At 36.1% G+C, this 24228-nt stretch overlaps 1 protein-coding gene across 1 annotated transcript in view; it reads left to right on the forward strand.

Annotated features, from left to right (window-relative positions):
* Positions 1–925: 925 nt before the first annotated feature.
* CSTF3 (cleavage stimulation factor subunit 3) overlaps positions 926–24228 on the forward strand; it is a 74666-nt gene continuing 51363 nt past the window's right edge. Inside the window, exons 1-3 of the mRNA XM_039233347.1 lie at positions 926–1104; positions 17109–17210; positions 17333–17428. Coding sequence (XP_039089278.1) covers positions 1078–1104; positions 17109–17210; positions 17333–17428 — 225 coding nt within the window. The 5' untranslated portion in view covers positions 926–1077. The remainder of the gene's footprint in view (positions 1105–17108; positions 17211–17332; positions 17429–24228) is intronic.

Below are 24228 nucleotides of genomic sequence, written 5' to 3' on the forward strand. Positions count from 1 at the left end.
CTTTGAGCGCTTTTACGGGTACCTCTAATTTTATTTACTTTTTTTTTTTTTTTTGAGAAAGAGAGAGAGAGCGCATTCAGGGGAGGAGCAGAGAGAGAAAGACGGAGAAAGAGAATCCCAAATACACTCTATGCTGTCAACACACATGGGCTGGATAGATCTCAACAGGAAGATCATGACCTGAGCTGAAATCAAGAGGCAGATGCTTAACCGCCTGAGCCACCCAGATGCCTCAAGTACACCTTATTTAAATTGCAGGTACTATTGTTATTCTTATCTACAGGCAAGGAAACTGAGGCTCTGGTGCAGTTAAACTGCCCAAGGTAACTCACTAAGTGAGAGATGAAGCCAGGATTCAAATGAATGTAGTCTGGCTCTACAGCCTAAGTGCTAAGGAATCATGGTTTGATGCTGAACATAAAACCCCGGACTTACAGATGTTACAGCCTTAGACACTAGTGGATGGTGACAGTACAAATTATTGTGGGCCTGATCGGTTCCTCTCATCCCTGGAAGCATAGAAAACATTAGTTGAGACCTCAATGTATTCCTTATCTCCAATATATTAGAAGGCATTTAAATTTAGCATTGTTCCCTAAAATAACCAGTTTGCCTGAACCGATTTGTAATCAGGCTTCAACAGTGAAAAACCAGGTTCCAAAACTTGATAATTAAATTCTAAAATGAGCGCGAGCCTTCAGGCTAAACAGACTCCCGCCTCCTAGCCGGTTGTATCCAGCTCAGCAACAGCTTCCCTAAACCCAGAGTCGTGACGTCAGCCAAGGCCTTGGGCCCACCTCTGGGTTCTCTGTTTCGGCGCGTTCAAGTAACTGGGGAATTGAGATTTTAGCTCCGCCCACTGCCCCGGAAGTGAATGAGGAAGCCCCTCCTCTCTTCTCGGCCGGCAGGGGCGCAGCCATTTTAATTCATAGCTGAGTGGGCGGTGGCGATTCGTGTTGGCGGTCTGGCTCCGCTGGGCAGGGGGTAACTTTACTGGCTTGGGGTGGTTTTTAGTTTAATTTTTCTTTTCTAGCTTCGCATCGCGGGCCGGTTCTCACTTTCCAATCAGCTGAGGCCATGTCAGGAGACGGAGCCCCAGAGCAGGTGAGGAAAGAGAGTGGTGGGGCCTCGTGGCGACCTCTTCTCTCCACGTCTCTGTTCGTCCAAATACTCCAGCCATGTTCGCGTGAGGAAGGAATCGGGGTCTAATGAACCCGGAGGACCGGGAACAGAAGAATGGTGGGAATGGGGAGCAAGAGCTGACTGAGATTTGAAGTTAGTTTTTGGCTCCTCTGTCTTAGGCGTTAATATGAACAAATATTTGATTTAGACAATAGCCAGGAAGCTGCTTCGTCCTGTTTAGGTTCATGGGACTACTATGGGATGCCTTCGTTTGATAACATTTTGTTTTGATGTTAGGGTGGTTGGGAATTGATTAATTTAACGTGTACTCGCCGTTTTTGAAAAACTTGTCAAGGTTTCCTCCTCCCTTCTTCGATATACACAGCAATAGGTTACCAGTTTGAGAAAAATTTGAGATGAAACTCAGCTGGAGAAATAAGTCTCTTGCCAGAGGGAGTGAAGAAGGAAGCGGTCTAGGAGTAAGAACATGGTTATGCAGAGATTTGGGAATTTCGTGGTTTTCTCCTTCTTTTTCTTCTGTCCACATTTCATTTTCGTTTTTCAAGCGACACATAACGCAGAATTGATAAATCGGAAATGAGAAGTATGTTTTGGTCACTGTGAATAAACGCATCTGCTTTAGTACTGGACATAAATTACTTAAATATTTTAAAATTCAGACATTTAGATGAACGATTTGTTACTTTTACTCTTTATTCAGAATTTTGTAGGATAGTATTTACCTTTTAGTTTGAAAGAGGAAACTGGAAAATTTTATGAAAGATGTCATTCAGTTTGTTTTTCGACGTAAGCTCTGGTATGTTCAGGTAAATAGTTTTTAAAATGGAGGCTAGCTAGCCTGCGGGGTCTCAATTTCCTGAAATTTCCCGTTGCCATGGTAACGAACTACCCTTAGGTTTTTGTTTTTATAAGTCCCCAGCTTAGAACGTAGAGGCTGTTCTTGGAAGTTGACAGAGATGAGGCAAAATTGCAGTTCCTCTTGAATAGTCTGCGTGACTGTAAATTTCATTAGGTCGGGAAAAGCTTGCTAAATTAAATTTTGTGTTTGCTTGTTGACTGAATTAGTACTGAAATCTTCTGTGTTTACATTTTACATGCTGTCAGAATGCCCAAGAATGCCAAGTCTCAAAATTATTATATCAAATCTGTTTATGTATACCTACCATTTTTCTGGGCTCATATGTTGTCACCTGAAAACCGAGAAGTAATCTCCTGAGGTTTTGTTGAAAGTTTCCAGAATCTGTTCTTACATTTATCTAAAATTGTAAAGACACTGCAATGTCATGACCTTTAATGTTTCAGATTGGTGGTGTTTTAAATGGCAGAAATAGTTAAAATTTACAGAAAATTAACCTGGAAGTTTTACTGTGAAAAGTTTAGTACATAGAGAAAAGTTAAAAGTGCAACGAATGCCTGCAGTACAATTCTTCACCTAGAATCAACAGATGTTAACCATTTTGCCATACTTTATCTCTCACTAGGTATTTATTTGAAAGTAAGCCAACACATTTCAGCTTTGTATATTTCAGCATTCTTTTATATAATGACATTGATGCAGTTATATAACGACCATACCATTTTCTCACCTAAGAAAATTAACAGTAATACTCTATTATTTCTAAAGCTCGGTCTGTGTTCAAATTTCCCCAGTTGTCCCAAGATTATGTTTCATAGGGATTCTCCCCCCCCCCTTTTTTTTTTCTTAAAACAATCTCTGGATTTACAGGCCTCATTTAGCTAATGACTCTTGAATAGTCCCCCCATTTTTCTCCCCAGGAATATTGTTGAAGAGCCCAGGACAATTTTCTAGTAAGAGTTCTCATTTTCTGGGTTGATTTGATTTTTGTGTGTGGTGTTGTTTAACTTTTCCCTTCTTCTTGTGTTATTTCCTGAAAACCGTGTTTGTTCAGCTCTAAACTGAAAGTTTTGGTAATATTTGGATTAGATATTTTGGGGTAAAATAACTTAGAATGTTACCTTCGAAGGCACTTCATGCTAGGTTGTTACGCTAATAGTGATGGATAAGTTTGATTATTTGGGTAAGGTGATGACTGCTGTGTTTCTTCATTGTGAAGGATTATTTTCACCTTGGCAGTAAGTAATCTATGGGTTGATACTGTGCTCAATAACCTTTTAACTAGTTACTTGTCATCAGTTGTTACTTCTTGACTAAATCGGTTATTCTGTTGGAGGTGCCAAATGGTGTTTTGAAAATTCTATTAGGTCTTTACTGGCTGGCTCGTATTTTTCTGTAAAGAAGATTTCTTTTTTTTTTTTCTCTAAAAGAGATCACTATAGATTCATGAGTTTCTCTGTATTTAGTGTTAAGCAGTGGGGTACCTGGGTTGCTCATTCGGTTAAGTGTCCAGCTCAGGTCATGACCTTCTGGTTCATTAGTTTGAGCCCCACATCGGGCTCCCTGCTGTTAGTACACAGCCTGCTTCAGATCCTCAGGCTCCTTGTTTCTTCCCTTCTCTCGCTTGTGCACGTGCTCTCTCTCAAAAATAAATATTAAAAAAAAAAAAGCGATAGCTATTTTTCTTTTGGATGCTCAACTTGTCCCAGTCTTTATGGTGGTTCCTGTATCTTTCTTTCATCAACCTAAAACACATACAATTTTTTCTTTAACTTTGTAATGATACATTTCAAACATGCAAAAATATAGTCTAATGAATGATGTTTCTATCATAGAGCTGTAACTGATGACTAATCTTGTTTTTTCCCATACTTTCACTTAAACTCCCCACACTTACTGCTTTCAGGCAAATCCCAGAGATTGTACTATTCAACTTTAAAGTGGTAATTAAATGATACCTACAATAGTGACATGGTTGACCATATGAATCAACTGGTTTGCTTTGGGTAGGGTGATGACTGCTGGGTTTCTTCCTTGTGAAGGATTATTTTCCCCTTTGCAGTTAGCAGTCTGTGGGTTGATATTTGTGTTCTTCAGTAACCTTTTGACTAGTCAGTGAATATTTATAGGAAAAGAGAGTGCCTAAAATGAATTAAAATGATAGACAAGAAAAAGACTAAACAAAGTTGAATGGTAAGAAAAAAAATCAAAGCCACTCTGAATTGTGCATTTGCTTTGGAAAGACGCCAAGAGATGTGATGGACAAAGAATCTAGCAAGATAGGAGATGTAAATTTCTTTTACCCTTTTAGCATTGAAGCTCAAAAAAAAGTTTTTTGAATAAACTTGATAATATCTTAGTTATTCTGAACTATGCATGGTTATTTCTTTCTTGGTACTGAATCTCTAGATTTGTGCCCTCTGATAGAGGGAAATGACTAGACAAGGAAAATCGCTAAGATTTATTTATTTACTTATTTACTCTTGTGAAGAAGTTCCATTTTGCATATAGAGAGCTATTTAAATTACCTTAGCAGTTTTCATGGGTATTCTTGATTTACCATTTTTTTTTTTGCCAGTTCAGTAGTGACAAAACTAAGTGGGGGGAGGGCCCTACCCTGTGGCCGCCCCTCCCCCCCCCCTTTCCTAATGAAAACACATCTAGTTCCTAGTTTCCTGGAATTAATGGCTATATTTTTGTTTTGCATTTTTTTTTCACTGCTTGATTCAGGTTGGGTTTTTTGTAATCTCATTCTTCCTTAGCTTCATTTTACTTTGTGCTCTACCCTTTTAGCATTTAGCTATTGTTTTGAGTTCCTCCACAGAATTTGAGCCTGGGTTGAGTTTCTCCACTGAATTTGGGCCTGAGTTCAAGGGGTTGCCTTATTTATTCACCCTTGCATCTAGGAATCTAGGGAATTCTGTTTTAATACTGAAAGGTGTTTGATGAATGAATGGATGAATTTTGCAGTTAGGCTCTGTGCAATACATTACAAATTCTCAAAGAACTTAACCTTGGGAGGACAGATGGACAGATAACAGGAAGTAAAATGTTTGGGGTGTAAAAGTGGATGGTTCCTAAAGTTTTGTTAGATTTGAGGAAAGAGAGAAAAGTTCTCAGCCAGGACAATTCATATGAACCTTTAAATCCTTAAAATTCGTGGCACCTGGATGGTTCAGTCGGTTAAGCATCCGACTTTGGCTCAGGTCATGATCTTATGGTTCTTCGGTTTGAGCCGAAGTAGAGCTCTTTGCTAACAGCTAGCTCAGAGCCTGGAGCCTGTTTCAGATTCTGTATCTCCCTCTCTCTCTGACCCTCCCCTGTTCATACTGTTTCTCTCTCTTAGAAATAAAACATAAAAAAATAAATCCTTAAAATTCTATTTCTACACTCGTCTTTTAGAAATAAGACACACGTTGGGGCGGCTGACTTTTGCTCAGGTCATGATCTCGCAGTGCATGAGTTTGAGCTCCGTGTCAGGCTCTGTGCTGACAGCTCAGAGCCTGGGGCCTGCTTCAGATTCTGTGTCTCCTTTTCTCTCTGCTCTTCCCCTGCTCATGCTCTGTCTCTCGAAAGTAAATAAACATTTAAAAATTTTAAAAAGAAAAGAAATAAGACACGAGGAGTGTGGCTTAGTCGGTTAAGTGTCCGACTTTGGCTCAGGTCATGATCTCTCACAGTTCTTGAGTTCGAGCCCTGTGTTGGGCTGTGCTGACTGCTCAGAGCCAGGAGCCTGTTTCAGATTCTGTGTCTCCTGCGTGGGCTTTGTCTCTCTCTCAAAAAATATTTAATGTTTAAGTAAACATTAAAAAAATAGAAATAAGACTTTTAAAAAAATCTTTAACCTACCTTGAATTAGGAAGGCCTATAATATAAACAAAATGATCCTCAGTTGGGAAAAATTGCATGACTTGAAGAAACATAATTACCCAAAGTTCTTAAAAGAGGAGAACTTGGGACCGTCAATCACGGTTTTCCTTTTGGTGAGAAATAAATTTGGGACAATATGGAAAATATGAAAATGTTCCCTGTTATGTATTTATCAATGAAGGAAGAAAGGTGAAATGTATACAGTGTTGCAGCCTGAAACCTGGATTAGGACTTTGCTGAGTAACTATTAGTACTTACCAGTGGTTAAAAGGTACTGATACCATCAGGAATTTCAAAGCCAAAGTGGGCATGGGGGGTGGTTTAGGAATAGGGAGGGGGAAAGGGCCAAGTATGTGTGTTAGACAGTGTGTTCTTGGGCCCAATTATTCTTATATGTTTTTAACAATCTTTTTGTAATAGCCTTTCCTATTTTCTCGCCTCCTGTTATGGTACTTAGTATAACAGTTTGGGCAGCTAAAATTGAGGTCATCTTTATTGTTAAATTTCTACCATGTAGAAAACTCTTGTTGACAATCATTGTCCTAAGTGAGATTGATCTGTGTTTACAGAAGTATTGGTTTTCCTTAGAAGTACAACAGAAAGGTGCTGTGTTAAGAAAGATTGCATTTCCTCAGCATTAAGAATATAGGCATTTTAGGGGCCCTGGGTGGCTCAGACGGTTGGGCGTCCAACTTTGGCTCAGGTCCTGATCTCGTGGTTCAGGAGTCTGAGCCCCGCATGGGGCTCTGTGCTGACAGCTCAGAGCCTGGAGCCTGCTTCAGATTCTGTATCTCCTTCTCTCTGGCCCTCCCCTGCTCACTCTGTCTCTGTCAGAAATAAATAAAACACTAAAAAAAAAGTATATAGAAGTTTCAGGGAGTATAGTTTACATCCCAGGTAGACTTCCCAGAATTGCAAAATCTGTGTTTGAGATGTTTGTACCTATTAAGTGGACCATTGCTAAACACAGTTCTTAGTTTTGAGCTTTTCTGCTATTTTCTCTAAATCTTTATTTCTCTTTAGCCAAGACCTTGCTGTGAATTTGAGTCTTTGTTTTGCTGGACAGTTGGTAATGGTGTGAGAATGGATGTAAAAAGCCTGGCTGGCTCATTTGGTTGAGCATCCAATTCTTGATTTCATGTCAGATCATGATCCCAGGGTGGTGGGATTGAGCCCTGCATTCATTCTGCTACATGCTGAATGTGGTGCCTGCTTGAGATTCATTCTCTCTCTTTCTCTCTCTCTCTCTCAAATAAAATATTAAAAAGGGGGAGTTCTGAGTTATTAAGTTTTTAGATTAGTGTATAGTTTATAATAAGCAGTAAATACTTAAAGTCGGAAGGATGAAACTATTTCCTAATTGATGTTTTTCAAACATTTTAGTTTAGATAATGTCTTGGCTACATTTGATCTAAAGCTAAATTTTTTCAATTCTTAAAGACTCAAATTTTTATTTGTAGTTTGCATCTATTTGTTACCTAGGGAATGAATAAGCAAATAATAAGGAAATGTGATATACAGGTCATTTGGACCAATAATCTTTAGCCTCCTTTTTCTTAAGCTTTGAATTGTTTACATGTTTCTTAGATTTTTAGTCTTTGGAAGGATTGAAGGGATTATATGCAGGATACAGATTCAAATTCATTCACCAAAAAAAAAAGTGATAGAGTTCCATTGCACAGTGAAGTCACACAGGACTCAGCTGCCATTCAGTAATAAAGTCACCTGTCACATAAACTGCTTTATTATCTATCTAGGTGTATGAATCTCCTTGGTTACTACTTGCAGATAGTCTTGCAAAGTGCTACTCTAGTCTATATTTAATTTTAAATAAGGGTTAGCTACCAAGGGAGAATTAAGACTTCATATTGTTAGGATAGTTCATGAAGCTTTATTATGTTTTAGGGAAAAAATGGAATGACTTAGGTCTGATGCCACTTTCTTTTTAAGGAAACCACATTTGGAAAAATGTATTTACAGAACATATAGATTAGATAGTATTTCTCCCAAGAGTCCATGGTCCATTGAATCATAATCACTTAGGTGCTTTATACAAGTATAGGTACCTACACCCCAATTTCAGACTTTGTATAACAGATTCTGTTAGGGAGGCTGAGAATCTTCATTTGAAACAAGTACCACAGATTATTTTTATGTAACTGAAACCTTGTTTACTGGTTTAAAGATGAACCTTAAAAGTTGTTTTTGAATACATTCTTGATAAAATAAGTGGAGAAAAAAATTGCAGATTATTTGAGGATGGTTAGGCTTTTAATAGCATTTTACAAAAAATTTTCCTCCATTACTAAATAAGGGTAATTTAGCCATACCCTTATTAGTGGAAAATATTCATTACAGTACCATATTTGAGACTCATCCTCCTGTTGGTCATGGTCAAGAAATAGTTATAAATCTTTTTAATTTTGCCACCTGCATCCCATACTTACGGTGTTTATCAGTTGGATTAAATTTTCTTAAAAAGATTTTTTTTAATGTTTTATTTATTTCTGAGAGTATGAGCAGGGGAGGGTCAAAGAGAGAGGGAGTCATAGAATCTGAAACAGGTTCCAGGCTCTGAGCTAGCTGTCAGCACAGAGCCCGACGTGGGGCTCAAACCCACAAACTGTGAGATCATGACCTGAGCCAAAGTCGGATGCTCAACTGACTGAGCCACCCAGGCGCCCCTCAGTTGGATTAAATTTTCATTGATGTCCATTTTGATTGAATGTTGGCATGACCTGTGTTGAGCATAACAGCCTTCCCATTTACCATGAAAATAGCTACTTGAAGAACTACCTCCGTGCCCCCCCCCCCATGAAAGTTATACTTCCCTGGTAGGAATGGGAGGAAGAAATTAGATTGCTTTATTCTTTCAACCATTAATCATCTTTGTCATTTTTCCCCCTCCCATTCCAAATTAACCATCTTCCTAAAATAGTTACGCTGTCATATAGAAACTGGTTTGCAGTTTTAATAAGGCTTAATTTAGTTTTTCAGAGACTACATGGCATATCCACAATGATTTGAAATGGCTATTAAGTGCTTTTCCCTTTTCCAACTACATATGTAGTTGTGTACTTAATAACTGTAGTTACATGGTCATATTTCATCCAAAACAATATATTGCAATAGCCTGAAAGTTGAAGCAGATAATGTCTTCTATTCAGCCAGACATTAAAGAATCACAAAAACATAAACCCGCCTTTGTTTTCACTAATTTTTTTTTGTTTTGGAAAATATTTATAATTTTGAAGTGAATTAACAAAACTTTTTCAATTTTAATTTCTAAGATGATAATATTGATATAACCCACACTTAAAAATTTTTCTTTGGTTCTTCAGTTTTTAAGAATATTAAGTAATGCTTTACAGAAAGTTTGAGGACCGTTGAAAGTTCACTGTGTCTTGTCAAGTTCTCTTTCTCTGGGTTAGCTTCACGTAACTAACAAAAGTTTAAACATGGAAAGTGAAAACACTCCCCTAACAGGAGAACATTTTTGTAAATCTGGTATCTAATAAGTGACTTGTATCTGTAGTATACAAAAGACTTGTAATTCAACAATAAAAAGATAACCTAGTTAAAAATGGGCAAAGAATCTGAATAGGCAGGCAGATAAGATAAATGGCCAATAAGAACATCAAAAAATGCTGAACTTGGTTAACCACCAGAGAAATGTAAATCAAAATCACCATGAGTTACCTCTTCATACTCAGTAGGATGGTTATAATCATCAAAAGACAAGTTGGCGAGGATGTGGAGAAATTGGAACCCTCATACACTGTTGATGGGATTGTAAAATGGTTCAGTCGCTTTGGAAAACAGTCTGGCAGTTCTTAAAAATATTAAAAGTAGAATTCCCATATAACCTAACAATTTCATCTGTAGGTGTATATGTCTGTGTGTGGGAGTATGTAACATATATCACTAAGTATATCACTAAGAATAACAAAACACAAGATAAACTCCACTCAAACTGGAAACAATCCGGGGCACCTGGGTGGCTTAGTGGGTGAAGTATCTCATCTTGGTTTTGGTTCAATTCAGGTCATGATCTCACAGTTCATGTGATCGAACCCTGCTGGCATTGTGAAGCCCAGTTGGTATTCTCCTTTTCTCTGTCCTTCGCCCCTGTGGGCTCTCTCTCTCAAAATAATCAAATAAAATATACTTCTATATTAATTTTTTAATGTTTATTTACTTTTGAGAGAGAGAGAGACAATCAGTGGGGCAAGGGTAGAGAGAGGAGACAGGATCCAAAGCAGGCTCCAGGCTCTGAGCTGTCAGCACAGAGCCTGATACAAGGCTCTAACTCAAGAACCATGAGATCATGACCTGAGCTGAAGTCAGATGCTTAACCGATTGAGCCACCCAGGCCCCCCCCCAATTTTGTTTTAATTGGAAACAATCCAAATGTCCATTACTGATAAACAGAATGTGGGATTATCCATACAGTGAAATATTTGGCATTAGAGAGGAAAGTACTGATCTGTGATAAAACAGAAATCTTGAAAGCATGCAAAACGAAAGTCAGAAACAACATATGTTACATAGTTTCAATCATTTATATGAAATACACTTTCACATTTATGGAGACAACTTTGGAAATTGTAATGACTATTAATGGGTATGGTTCTTATTGGGTTATAAGATGTTTTTAAAAATTTATTGTGAATTGTATACTTTAAATGAGTGAATTAAAGAAGATTATGTCTCCAAAGAGCCATTACTAAAGAAAATTTAAAAAGATCAAACATGTAATGGATTTACCCTACCTTCATACTTTTAGCCAGTTGTATATTGGTTATTATTCACAGAGAAAATAAATAAGTTGTTGTTATTTTAGCAATATGCTACTAGTAGAAAAACAGTTCATAGAACAGTTGCTAGAGATAGTTCTGAGTAACATCTTGTCCCTATACCAAAAAAAGTACATCATCTAGTTCACAATTTTTCTGGGTTTTGTACCCATTTGAAGTAGTATGTGTTGGTATGTATCTCCGTATACCCCATACAATTGTGTAATTTTTCTGGTTTTTAAAATTTTGTAAATCAAAGGCGTTCTTAAAGTTCTGCTAATATAGTTGGTAACATGCATGCCTTGGGAACTAGTCCATCTTTTGTTCTGCTTATTGGGGTTCCATCCCACTGGCCATTAACATTCCATAAGGAATGGTAATAGGATTATAGTTTATTCCAAACGCAAAAGCTGGATTTGTAATGGTTTCTTAGAGTAATAAGTTTTGGAGACATGTAACTGTGGGACAGCTGTTCTTTTGCTACACTAAGCAAGCAGAGTTCCGACCTCATTCCCTTACTAGTGAGCACTGGAAACTTGTCCTAAATTTTCTTAAAGTGACCTATTCCTCTGATCAGGCAAAAGATTTGGGAAGTAGTAATACAATTCCATTCCTTGTGGAGGTCCAGTCTCCTTACAGATGGTAGAAAACTGTTCGATATTCCTTTGCCCAATAGAAAAATATGCCCAGGCCAGAGAACAAAAGTGTTGTGCTGTTTGCTACCCAACTGGTTCATGATGATTAATGACTTTTCATTGTAGGAATTAAATGTGGCCCAAACTACTTAGGAGTCCAGTGCACTATCCATTGCGCAAAACTACTAGACTATATTCTTGTCTGTTTTGGGTAGTTTTCTTGTTAATGTACTTGATTGAGAATTATCTGTGTAAATTTTATGAACCTTTAACTGCATCCTTGGCAGGAGGAAAATATTTAGGGGTGTAACAGTCTGAAAAGAGCTGAGCCATGGTTCTCAGATTCTAACTAGACTTTGGGAAGTTTCATGTAACTTAATTATATTTCTTCTTATGAAATCGGGTTATTACTTAACAAAGAATGATTAATGCCTTACATTATAGATGCTCAAAAAGTTTTTTACATATGATCTCCAACATCATTTGCATGGATTCTTAGTCCATTGTTAACCCCATCCTCCAGGTAACTGGATAGAATTACAGGGATTCTATTAAGTTGGATAGGAAAGTCCTTGTTTTTACTGATGTCTAACTGAAATTGAGTGTTTCTTATATTATGAATGTAGGCAAGAAACCTTTATATTAGCAGTGTTAGCAACAGCTGTAACTGTGTATACATATTCCAAATATTGTTGCCCTTACCACTAGACTGGCTGCTAAATCTTGTTATTCATTGTGTTAAGTGTCTGTTATTGTGTAAAACTTTGTTTAAAAATATTTCAGTACTTAACATTTTAATGTAGTTGGTTTCCTTTGAAGTATCTCAGTTTATTTTGTATATTTAAGAACATTGTTCTGAGAGAGGCTCAGACTGGCTGGCTCAGTCTGTAGAGTATGCAACTCCTGATCTCCAGGTTGTGAGTTCAAGCCCCACGTTGGCTGTAGTTCCTACTTTGAGGGGGATGGGAGAGGGAAGAACATTTTTCTGAGAAAGAGCCCTAGATTTCGCTAGATTGTAGAAAAGTTCTGTGGCACTACAAAGGGTTATGAAACCCTCAGAGAGCTATGGTTGCAACTGAGACTGCACATTAGAAATATCTGGGGAATTTTAAAAGTAATGATTTTTAAAAATGTTTTATTTATTTCTGAGAGAGAGAGACAGACAGAAAGAAAGAAAGACAGCCTGAGCAGGGTAGGGTCAGAGAAAGGGAGACACAGAATCTGAAGCAGGTTCCAGGCTCTGAGCTAGCCTTCAGCACTGAGCCCGACACGGGGCCAGAACCCACCGTGTGATCATGACCTCAGCCAAAGTTGGATGCTTAACCGACTGAGCCACCCAGGCACCCCTAAAAGTAATAATTTTTTAAAAACATTAAAAAAGTAGTGATGGTCCAGGCTGGTTCCTAGGGATTCTGATTTAATTGATATAAATGGTAGGGCTTGAGCATTATTTTAAAATCCTCTTTCACCCAGGTGGTTTTAATGTGCTGCCTGGGTTGAGACTCACTAAAGGAATGGCTTGTTTTATTTAGCAAGGAGACATTTATGCTTCTCGCTGCAATTTTGGTGGTTGAGTATTAGACACTATCTCCTGAGTTTTTCTGTTCTTTTACAGATTGTGATATACATTATCTAATTTGAATGGTTAATTTTCAGCAAGTGGATCATGATTTGCTCTTCCATCAGATTGCTTTGAAACCCTAATTGTTAGTGTTAACTAAAACTGGTATTGGTTAGTTGTTTTTTACTTCCTGGTTTTTTTGTTTTTTTTTTTTTTTTAAATTTTTAATGTTTTATTTATTTCTAGGAGAGAGAGAGAGAGAGAGAGAGAGAGCAGGGGAGGGTCAGAGAGAGAGGGAGTCACAGACTGAAACAGGCTCCAGGCTCTGAGCCGGCAGTCAGCACAGAGCCCGACGTGGGGCTCGAACCCACGAACCACGAGATCATGACCCAAGCGAAAGCCGGACGCCCAACCGACTAAGCCACCCAGGCGCCCCCTTTTACTTCCTGGTTTAAAGTTCTTGTATCAGGTTTACTTCTTATTTTATAATTAATACTTTATTATAGTTGGTATCTTACAAACTAAGGATCTAGTTTTATTTTATATATATTTTTTAAAGTGTATTTATTTTGAGAGAGGGAGTGAGACATTGTGAGCTGGGCAATTGCGGCAGAGAACGAGAATCCCAAACAGGCTCCCCGCTGTCAGCACATAGCCTGATGTGGGACTTGCCCTGAGTCAAAATCAAGAGTTGGGCACTTAACCGAGAGAGCCACCCAGGTGCCCCAATCCTAGTTTTATTTTAAAATAGTTTTTTAAGTTTTCTTTTTTTTCTTTTTTAAGAAGCAAATCCTTTGAAAGTAGAAGTCTATTTGTTGTATCTCAGGTGACCCTTCAACAATGTGTGGCACATACTAGACACTGAGCAAATACTTTTCAGGTGAATAGTAAAGATATAAATAGTAGAAGAGTATACATTGTAAAGTAAGTGTGTGTGTCTATCTGTTTCTCCCCAGCTCATCTCCACAATTTTTTTTTTTGACCCAGTATTATGGTAATAGTTTCATGTTGCTATCTACAGACCTGTCCTCTGTTCTTTTTAAGTGAGGGCAAATTCCTTTATTTAGCCAATCATTGTATACATGATTATTTAAATTACTTCATGCAACAGCAAACAGCCAAGTAGTTGACTCTTCTTTATTTAGTATACATCTTTGGGCATATGTGCAGTAGAAGTTGCCAGGAGTGGAATTCAGGGTCAAACATTCGTGTTAAAATTTTGGTCAGATTACTACTTACCCCTGCCAACAATGTGAGAATGTCTGTTTTTACATACTTTTGCCAGTGCAATGCTGATTATAAAACACTTTTGATCTTTGTCATATGGTTTACATTTGTATTTCTTCTGAGTGTTTAAAGGTCAGTGTTAACTTCTCTTTCTGGGAACTGTTTCAGTATTTTGCCCATTTTCTTTCTGAGTTGCTGGTCTTTTATTGACTGTACATTAATAAATTTAGTACTGTGCCAGATATGTTGGGATATTTTTTAGGTTTGTCTTTTGACTTTGATTTATAATTTTTCATGCACAGATTTAAACTGAATTTAAGTTTACTCTTTTCAGAGGCTTCTAAAAGGTGTTTCTTTTTCTTTAATATTTATTTTTGAGAGAGGGAGAGACAACATGAGCAGGGGAGGGGCAGAGAGAGAGGGAGACACAGAATCCAAAGCAGGCTCCAGGCTCTGAGCTGTCAGCACAGAGCCCCATGCGGGGCTCAGACTCATGAACCATGAGGTCAGGATCTGAGCCGAAGTCAGATACTTGATTGAATGCCACCCAGGTGCCCCTATAAAGCTTTTTCTATGCAAAGATACATTTCAGTATGTTTTTCTCTAGTTCTTTTTTTGTTGTGTTTAAATCTTTGATTTATCTGAAATTTACGTTGGTAGAAAGGATAAAATAGTAATACAACTTTTATTTTGATAGAGTTGACTGCAGTTATTCTAAAACTGTACATTGAATAATCCACCATCCTGATTTAAAATATCACCTTGAGGGGCGCCTGGGTGGCTTAGTTGGTTAAGCGTCTGACTTTTGCTTGGGTCATGATCTCGCGGTTCGTGGGTTCGAGCCCCGCGTCGGGCTCTGTGCTGACTGCCAGCTCAGAGCCTGGAGCCTGTTTCAGTCCGTGACTCCCTCTCTCTCTGACCCTCCCCTGCTCACGCTGTCTCTCTCTCTCTCTCCTAGAAATAAACAAAAAACATTAAAAAAAAAAAATATCACCTTGATTTGTTCATTTTCCATGTATCATTCTCTTTCTTAACCATCTTGAACCAATGATTGGTTTGTCACCATTACCAAACTTGCCTTTTAATTTGTGTTTAAACATGTGGTTTGGGGACAGTAGTCCTCTTTATTAAATTTTTCCAGCTTTAGCTTCTTGAGCTAGCCTACCTAGAAAGCTCTTGTATATTAGCAAAATATCATAATTTTTATATAAATTTGCATTAATCTTTTAAAACATGTTTTTCTTGGGGCGCCTGGGTGGCTTAGTCGGTTAAGCGTCTGACTTTCGCTTAGGTCATGATCTCGCGGTTCGTGGGTTCGAGCCCTGCGTTGGGCTCTGTGCTGACTGCCAGCTCAGAGCCTGGAGCCTGTTTCAGTCTATGACTCCCTCTCTCTCTGACCCTCCCCTGCTCACGCTGTCTCTCTCTCTCTCCTAGAAATAAATAAAAACATTAAAAAAAATTAAAAAAAAAAGAAAACATGTTTTTCTTTATAAATAATTTGTTCCAGAGAAAAGAGTATTATTTCTTCTTGGTAATTTTTTTTTCTAAACTTACATTTAAAGGCTTTTTTTCCCCCAGCTGGAGTTTTGAAAGTAATTTTCAGTGAGATATTAATTGCCACTGAAAAAAGGAAAAAAGAAAGCTCTTAGGGGCAGTGTTTCCCTCTCCATCTCGAATACTACAGTGTATTATAGATTCAAGCAGTCCTGCAAAAAGACAAAACAGAACTCTTAGAAGTTAACATTTATCTGACTTAATTTGAATGTCATTTTCTTTTTGTGGTACATAGTAGTAGTCTGAACAGTTTGAGAAAGTAGTACTTGTATTTTTGCCTCAGATGCAAGCTATTATTTTAGGCATTAATTTTAAGATTGTATTTCTATAATAAAAATAAAACTACCACCCATCACCCATATATGACCACTAAACATTTTAGTACAGTCTTATAAATCTCTTACTGCAAATTTCTTTTATAGTTTTACCGATGCTTTATATATAATTTGTGAATCCTGTTTTTAAAACCTTTATATCAAAATAAAATTTCCAGAGGCACTTGGGTGGCTCAGTCAGTTGAATGCCGTCTGCCTCTTGATTTTGGCTCAGGTCATGATCCCAGGAGCAGGAGATTGAGCCCTTTGTCAGGCTCCTGCTTAAGATTCTCAAATTATCTCCCTTTCCCTCTTTGTTTTCCTCTCCCCTCCCCTTCCCACTGCTAGTATGCCATCTTTCTCTCAAATAAAAAAAATAAATTTCCATGTCATTTCATGCTTTTCCTTTTGTGGCTCAGGATGAATGCTCTATAGCAGTGTTTCCCAAAGTTGGTCCACAGACCCCAGGGATTCCTAAGACTTTCAGAGGTTCATTCTGTGAGTTTTCACTGTTTCATAATAAATTAAAGGCACTTTTGCATTATTGCTCTTAATCTCTCATGAGAGTACAATGGAACTTTTACATGTGCTATCACAGTAGATTGAATACAGAAGCAGATATGAAAATCCAGCTACATTTAAAATAATTGGACATTAAACAGATTTGCAAATACAGAAAACAAGGATATTCACTGAATTCTTACATTTACTTTTCATAAAAGTCTTTGTTAACATGCAGATAATTTTATTTGTACGTGAATAAATAACATTTTTCTGTTTTAATTTCTGATATAGTAAATTTTGAAATAATCACAAACAAAAAGCTTGTGGGCATACTAAGTAATTTTTAAGAGTATAAAAGGGGTCCGTCTTAAGACCACAGAATTTGAGAATGGCTGCTCTGTAATATTTAATGTGAAAGATGGGTTTAAATTTTAAAATGTCTTTTAAAAGTATGTGATCATTAGATTTTGTTTTTATGCAGGTGATTTATGATAGCATAATATATAAAGATTATAGAAAATGCAGGGCTCTTTTGTAGGAGGATGTTTTTATGCTTTTATATTGGAAACTGATATCTTGTGCTTGGATTAAATTAGGCATGAAATTTTTAAAGCCGTAACATCAGTTTGTTATTTTTCTTTCCCCCAGGCAGCTGAGTATGTCCCAGAGAAGGTGAAGAAAGCTGAAAAGAAATTAGAAGAGAATCCATATGACCTTGACGCTTGGAGCATTCTCATTCGAGAGGCACAGGTTTAGTGAAATAGGATTACATTTCCTTCTCTATGGGTCCAATCACACTACTTGGTTCTGCAGTAAATAATAATTTCATAATCCTAACATTGTAAATGCTGTTTATTGGTTTTTAATTTTAGAATCAACCTATAGACAAAGCACGGAAGACTTATGAACGCCTTGTTGCCCAGTTCCCCAGTTCTGGCAGATTCTGGAAACTATACATTGAAGCAGAGGTTAATATTTTATTTTATTTTTTCTTATATAGCATCTGATGGGAAATGCAGCATACACTATAGAGTGATAGAAAACAAGTTAGGAACATAGATAGCACAATTAGGACAAGGAGGATTTAAATGTCTCTTGCCTTTATTTTGTAAAATAGGTATGAAGGAGTAATTAAAATGAATTTTTGAAATTTGGGTCTTTACAAGCTGATGATTGTTGCATTTTGGAGTTGCAACAACATTAAAACAGTTTCAATGGTATTGGAGTGCTTTAGCCTTTTATTTACTTGTCATGTGTCAATTTATTGCCTCCTGTGTCATTTATTTAGAACTCATTTTTCTTTTATTCCTACTTACAAACTAATATGAGTGGTATTATAAGAAAATGTGGAAATGTTAACTTAGTTTTATAGGGTATATTGAGTGGTGAAACATGTAGGTGAAAATTTATTTCGGGTTTTAATTTTGTGAAAATGCATGGTTTGTCAATAAATGTAAGCACTTCAGTAATTTAAAGATAGGTTTTTTAAGGGGATAAAGTATACATTATTTGGGAATAAGCTAATGTGATTCAAATCTGTGTAATCATAATTCACCCAGTGATACTTAGATTTTTTTTTCTTGTTTTCTAACTATCTTGAAATTTTAAGTCAGGTATGTTTATTTTAAAGAGTAAGGGCCTCATTCTTGATTATGATTAGAAGGGAAATGTTCATTTTTGACAACTGGGGTTAGCAGTCAAGATGATAATGAAGCGTTAATGTATCGATAACAGCGGCACCAAGTAATCATCTTTCAGATTATAAATTAATGGGATGGAAGAGGTGAGAAGGGAATAATTGATGTCCACATTACGCTGAAAATTCTATCCATTTCTTTTTATAATTTATAATACCATGAAGTATTCTTATTTTGAATGTTATAAATTCTCAACATAATCAAATACACTGCAGCCTCATCTTAACATTCTCCATAATAACTGAAATTTGATAATACATGGGTCTGTTTTGGACCTATTTAAAGGGCTTTAGTCATCAGCAGTATTAAACAAATTTTAACACAACACAGTGTCACCTGTGATGTGTTCTGCATAATGGACCCAACTCACAGCCAGTTTAAATTGAGGCTACAGTGTACTTAACTGTATTTGTGCTATGGTTTATAGTATATTACTTTGGGGGTGAGGGAAGATTACTGGACAATAGCAGGAACATTGTGTGTGTGTGTATTAAATTTTTTGTGTGTGGTTGTGTATGTGGTATGTGTGTTTGTATGTGTGAGAGAGATTGTACCTTACATGGAGTTTGGTTGTGGTTTTGGTCCAAGACTATCCTTAAGGTTTCATCACTTATCCTTTGGGACCATTTCTTTCCTTAATATATTTAATCATCAGAGTAGACGGACATGGAATTCACCAGGTGAGTGAATAGGCCTGTCTGAAGTATGCTGAACCCAGTGCTGCTTTGTAATAGTCATTAAATCAAGGAACCCTGGATCACCTGTACTTGGTCTACATTCCAGTTTGATTTTACAAACACATTAATTTATATGCAAACTCATCAGACATGAACATAATTGATGCATAATAATTTTTATATAATGAAGTAGTACTTTAGTTTTAGAAACTTCTCAAATATTCAGGTATTTGTGCATTTTATTATAATTTAAACTGAAATTGGCAGATATTCCATTCTGTATGAACCCAACGAGTCTGTTTCTCCCATTTCCTAACTAAAAATATGAATTGCATTCTAAAAAAAATTCTAAGATGGATCAGATGTTCTTTCAAGGGGCTGAAATTGTCTAAATAATAGGCTCATTTCATTTAATATTTCAGAGCTGCTTGCAGTTGCCCGATTTATTTAATTGGTAAGATTTGCAGTTGTTTCACACACATATACACACATAAATATGAATGTATGTATAAAACATCTTTTGAGAAAAAAATGGTAAAAAATATATGTATGTTTTGTAAAATTTACATTTTTGGTTTAGGAATTAAAATGTTAAATTGCTGATTCAGAAATGCATACCCTGAGCTGTGTTTTTCTCTTTTCCTGATTTACTCTTTATTTTTTTATTTTCACATTTTGTACTTTGTTTAGCCTGTAAGAGGCTAAAGTTTTCTTTGGTCATATCACCCAGTGTGGCCTTTAATATTTCTGGAGGAGACATCTAACCTATTTATAATACATTAAAATCTGAAGTAATAATAAGAATGTCTTTACATTAAAGGTAATACTAACAGTGTTTACATAACATTTGTATGCACTTTCAAGAAAATAAAGTTTTTTTAATACATTTGTTGTAACTCAGTACTTCATGGCGGGAAAATTATGTTTTGTTTATTTATGATCAGTTAAATGAATGTGTGTGAGTCCAAATACATTTAGTTCTTTTCTAATGAAAATACATACATCATTAATAACAAGAGATAATTTGCTTCCCTAGAGAAAGTTGTAAGTCCTACTAAGAACAAAGTAACCAAAAAAAGTATTTTGATTTTTGGATGGTTTTTTGTGTTTGGTTTTGGGGGGTTTTGATTGTTTGCTTTTAAATTTGAAACATGAGTTCCAAATGAGAGCATAATATAATTTTTTTAAGAAAGGAGTTAGTGACACTAATCCGATATTTATTAATATTTGCTAGTATATCAGCTTTTCTCATATCAGTGGCATTTACAGTACCTAGCTACTTGTGTAAAATTTGAGCTTTATTAAACTACCATCCTTAATTCATTACCCACTTTGAGTTTCTTGTTCTAATGAAAGGGCATTTAGAACCAATATCTTTGTTATAATTATATAAATTAAAATTAGGCCAGATTACCTTAGTGTTGTACATATTAATTACATAGAAACAACAGAGTTAAGTGGGATACCCAGTCAGAGCCTCAGTGTTCTTTAAAGACCCCACTTTTTAGGGTGTTAAAAGAGTTGCTAAGTATCACAGAACTGAGAAAATTTATAGTTTTGCTGTATTCTTTTTTAAGTTGTTTTTCCCTTTGTGGTTCTGTAGCTGTTCATGTAGCTAGGTAATCAGTGTGACAGCAAATAAGCTACAATATCTTACTGCTAGAAGTAATTTGTTTTGAATTGGGCCACATTCATAAGAAATTTTCCTACAAAAGGATGATGGTTTTTATTGGTAGCTGAAAGAGAAATGAAGAAGGTAATGCTGCTGGTAATAGCAACGATGTATTTTGCTATCTGTGAAAGCTGTAATTCTTTAATAAAAGTGTATAGAGAATTGATTGCTTTTTATTTAAAAAGTTTTTAAAAACATGAATCCTTATTAAAATGGGTTGTAAACTATACATTTCAATTTTTCAAAATCTTTCTACTTGGGAAAAATGATTCTTAAAAAATACCTTTCTTCTTGGAAAATGGAAGTGAACTCAGGATGGAACATGAATGACCTAAATTGAAATAAACTTCTCCACTGTCGATTCTGTTTTAATTCCTCTAAGTAGCAGTTCAAAGTACTGTTGTTACAATGTTTTGTATATTTTGAGCAATGTGATTTTTTAAATGCAGATAAAATTATTGCATTATCATATACATTTTATAATTTCTTTTCTATACTTCAACTTGCAATCTCTTTAAAAACATCTGTACTCTTTTCTTATAGATCTGCTCTTTTCCTGTTTGTAATAAATGTTGGTCCATGTCTGTGTGATTATTCAGATTGTACTCTAAAACGCAACATGCTCTTTATAGTTTCTAAATGCATGTATAAACGTAGCGTAGGGGTGTAAAAAGGAAACAGGAATGATTTGCAAACACAGAACTGAGTAATCAAATATTTGAAAGTGCTTTGAATAATTACATACTATTTTTTAAACCAAAGGAAAAAATTTGTGTGTTTACTATTATAAGTAGTAAATTTCTAATTCAGGTTTCACTGAAATACCATATCGTGTCCATATGCCCTTCCATTACTGTAGCATAGACATTTAGATTTTGTCACTGATACTAACTTGATCTATACATTTTTTTCTTTGAGGCCTTTTTCTCTTCACTCAGGCATTGTATAATAAAACTATTTTGCAAAAGGACATAGCTAATTTAGATAAAATTTTTTTAAACAAATCTTATTTTCTATTCTTTATCTTCTAGATAATTTAGTATTTTATGTGAAATGTAGTGATCTATTTTCAAGCAAAACCTTGTACTAATCAACCTAATTGTATATTTCTATTTCTCCACTGTATAAAGGAAAATTATAATATTTGCAGTCACTGATAAATTGAAAAAATAATGGTCATCTTTTTTTCCTTTGCAAAGACTCAGTTTTTTAAGACTGCTTCTTCATAGTCTACTTCATTGTGTGTAATAAGATTTATGATATATTCTGAAAATGTGGAAAAGGCATCTCTAACCAGATTTTAATAAAAAGTACATACATTCTCAAATTTGTTATGAAACAACAAGGGCTATTTGTCATACAATTGGAAGTTTCCTTGTGGGTAATGCTCTAGCCTAAATTTCTTGGGCATTTGTAGAATGACAATATTTAATATATAATACCTAATATTTAGTGGTTTAAAATTTTTATTTTATTTTATTATGGGGCATTGTAATCAACAGGATCTTAGGGGATTATTTTGGTATATGACCATTCCCCTATTCTAAGAGGTATTAGTTATGCTCCAACATGGCATCTATGAATAAACACAGCACGTAAGCCCTTCATAATATTAAGAAGAGAAACCATACTGGAAATAAATCCTAACAGAAAAGCCTTTTGAGGGTGCTCAGCATTTTTGGTTCTAACTTGAGCATAAGGGAACCAGGTAGCAATTAATTGACTTTAAAAAACAAAGACCTCTTTAAGGCTCAGATTTTTTCTAATGGGTTCATTGTTTTTTTTTTTTTTATTTTGTTTAGTGTTTTCTTTCTACTTGCAAACAGCTGTTCCTTTTTGAATGAGTCTGATTCAAGACACTTCCAAGAAATGAAGATGTCTAAAATATACTGGTGATGTTTATTTTAAAAAGCTGTATTTTGAGATGTGGACAAGAATGCATTTTTTTCTGTTGTAAATAATTTTCTTTAACTAATTTTTATTACTAAACAGTTTTGCTCCTAACAATTTTGGAGTGGAAAGCAGTTGGTTAATATGATGGTATATAGTACATTGAAGTCTAAATCTTTTCCCCTTACATATTCAGAATCCACAGCAATTTCAACAAAATTGTGAATATTTGCTTTGAATACAACTTGTTGAGAAACTAAACGGCTTTTCTAAGGCTCAGGGAAGCATAACATGGGGTAAGTTTTACCATTTTGTATGCTAGGAGACACCCCCCCCCCCCCCACCCCCAAAGAAAAATTTTCCATTTAGTAATGTTAAGTGATAGTTATAAAAACAAAAATCTAGTATCAAAGACTATTGAAATGTGGTTTCGGAGTAATAATTCAAAATGTAATAAAGCCAATAGAACAGTCCCAAAAGCTATTTTTAAGCTTTCTAGTACTTTTATTTATGTGATACTCTATTATGGCATTTTTTAATGCAAAATTTTAGCTCTAGCACATACAGATAACATTATTGTAAATCTTTGCATATTTCTATATGGTAAAGTCTTTCTCTTCTGGTTGTGTGGAGATATAATTGACCTCTAACACCACATAAGTTTAAGGTATGCAGCACCGATTTGATAAATGTATATACTATAAAATGATACCTACAATTGTTAACATCCTTCACCTCACACAGTAGTAAGGGAAAAGGTCTTTTATGGTGATATTTTCTGATAACCTTTTCATGTTGAGTTTTAAGAAAAGAGTGTTGCCAAGATGGTTTTCTCAAAATTCAACAATTGAATATGCAAGTATTGTGTAATTTTTAAAAAAATATATGTTTATAGTTTTTTAATTTATTTTTGAGACCGAGCATGAGCAGGGGAGAGGCAGAGAGAGAGGGAGACACAGAATCTGAAACAGGCTCCAGGCTCTGAGCTGCCAGCACAGAACCCGACACGGGGCTCGAACCCACGAACTGAGAGATCATGACCTGAGCCAAAGTCTAACACTTAACTGACTGAGCCACCCAGGCGCCCCATGTATATTTAATTTTTTTAAGGTTATTATTTTGAGAGAGTATGAGTTGGGATGAGTGGGGGCGGGGGGAGGTGGGGAGAGAATCCCAAGCAAGCTCTGCACTGTCAACTCAGAGCCCAACACAGGGTTTGAAATCACAAACTTTCAGAGCATGACCTGAACTGAAATTAAGAGTCCGATGCTTAAATGACTTGAGCCACCCAGGCACCCCTTCTAGTATTATATATTTAAACCCAAAGAGGACATTAAGTTTAAAAATTATTTTTTTTTTATTTTGAGAGAGCACCAGTGGGGTGGGGGCAGAGAGAGGAGACAGATTCCCAAGCAGGCTGTGGCACTGTCAGCGCAGAGTCCAGTGTGGGGCTTGAACATGACCTGAGCTGACATGAAGAGTTGGATGCTTAACCGACTGAGCCACCTAGGCACCCCCAGAGATATTGAGTTTAAATATGAAATTCAGAGTTGGAAGCTGAATTTAGTCACTTCAGACATGAGTGAAAGAAATAAAGCAAGATTTTATTCCTTACAATCAAAGTTAAAAAAATTTTTTTTAAATGTTTATTTTTGAGAGCTAGAGACAGAATGTGAGCAGGGGAGGGTCAGAGAGAGGATGACAACAGACTCTGACTGAAGCAGGCTCCAGGCTCTGAGCTGTTAGCACAGAGCCTGACACAGGGCTTGAGCCCACAGACTTGAGATCAAGACCTGAGCCAAAGTCAGGTGCCCAACCAACTGAGCCATCTA

Source organism: Hyaena hyaena, unplaced genomic scaffold (assembly GCF_003009895.1).
Source record: "Hyaena hyaena isolate Hyena2069 unplaced genomic scaffold, ASM300989v1 scaffold_74, whole genome shotgun sequence".
NCBI classification, from domain to species: domain Eukaryota; kingdom Metazoa; phylum Chordata; class Mammalia; order Carnivora; family Hyaenidae; genus Hyaena; species Hyaena hyaena.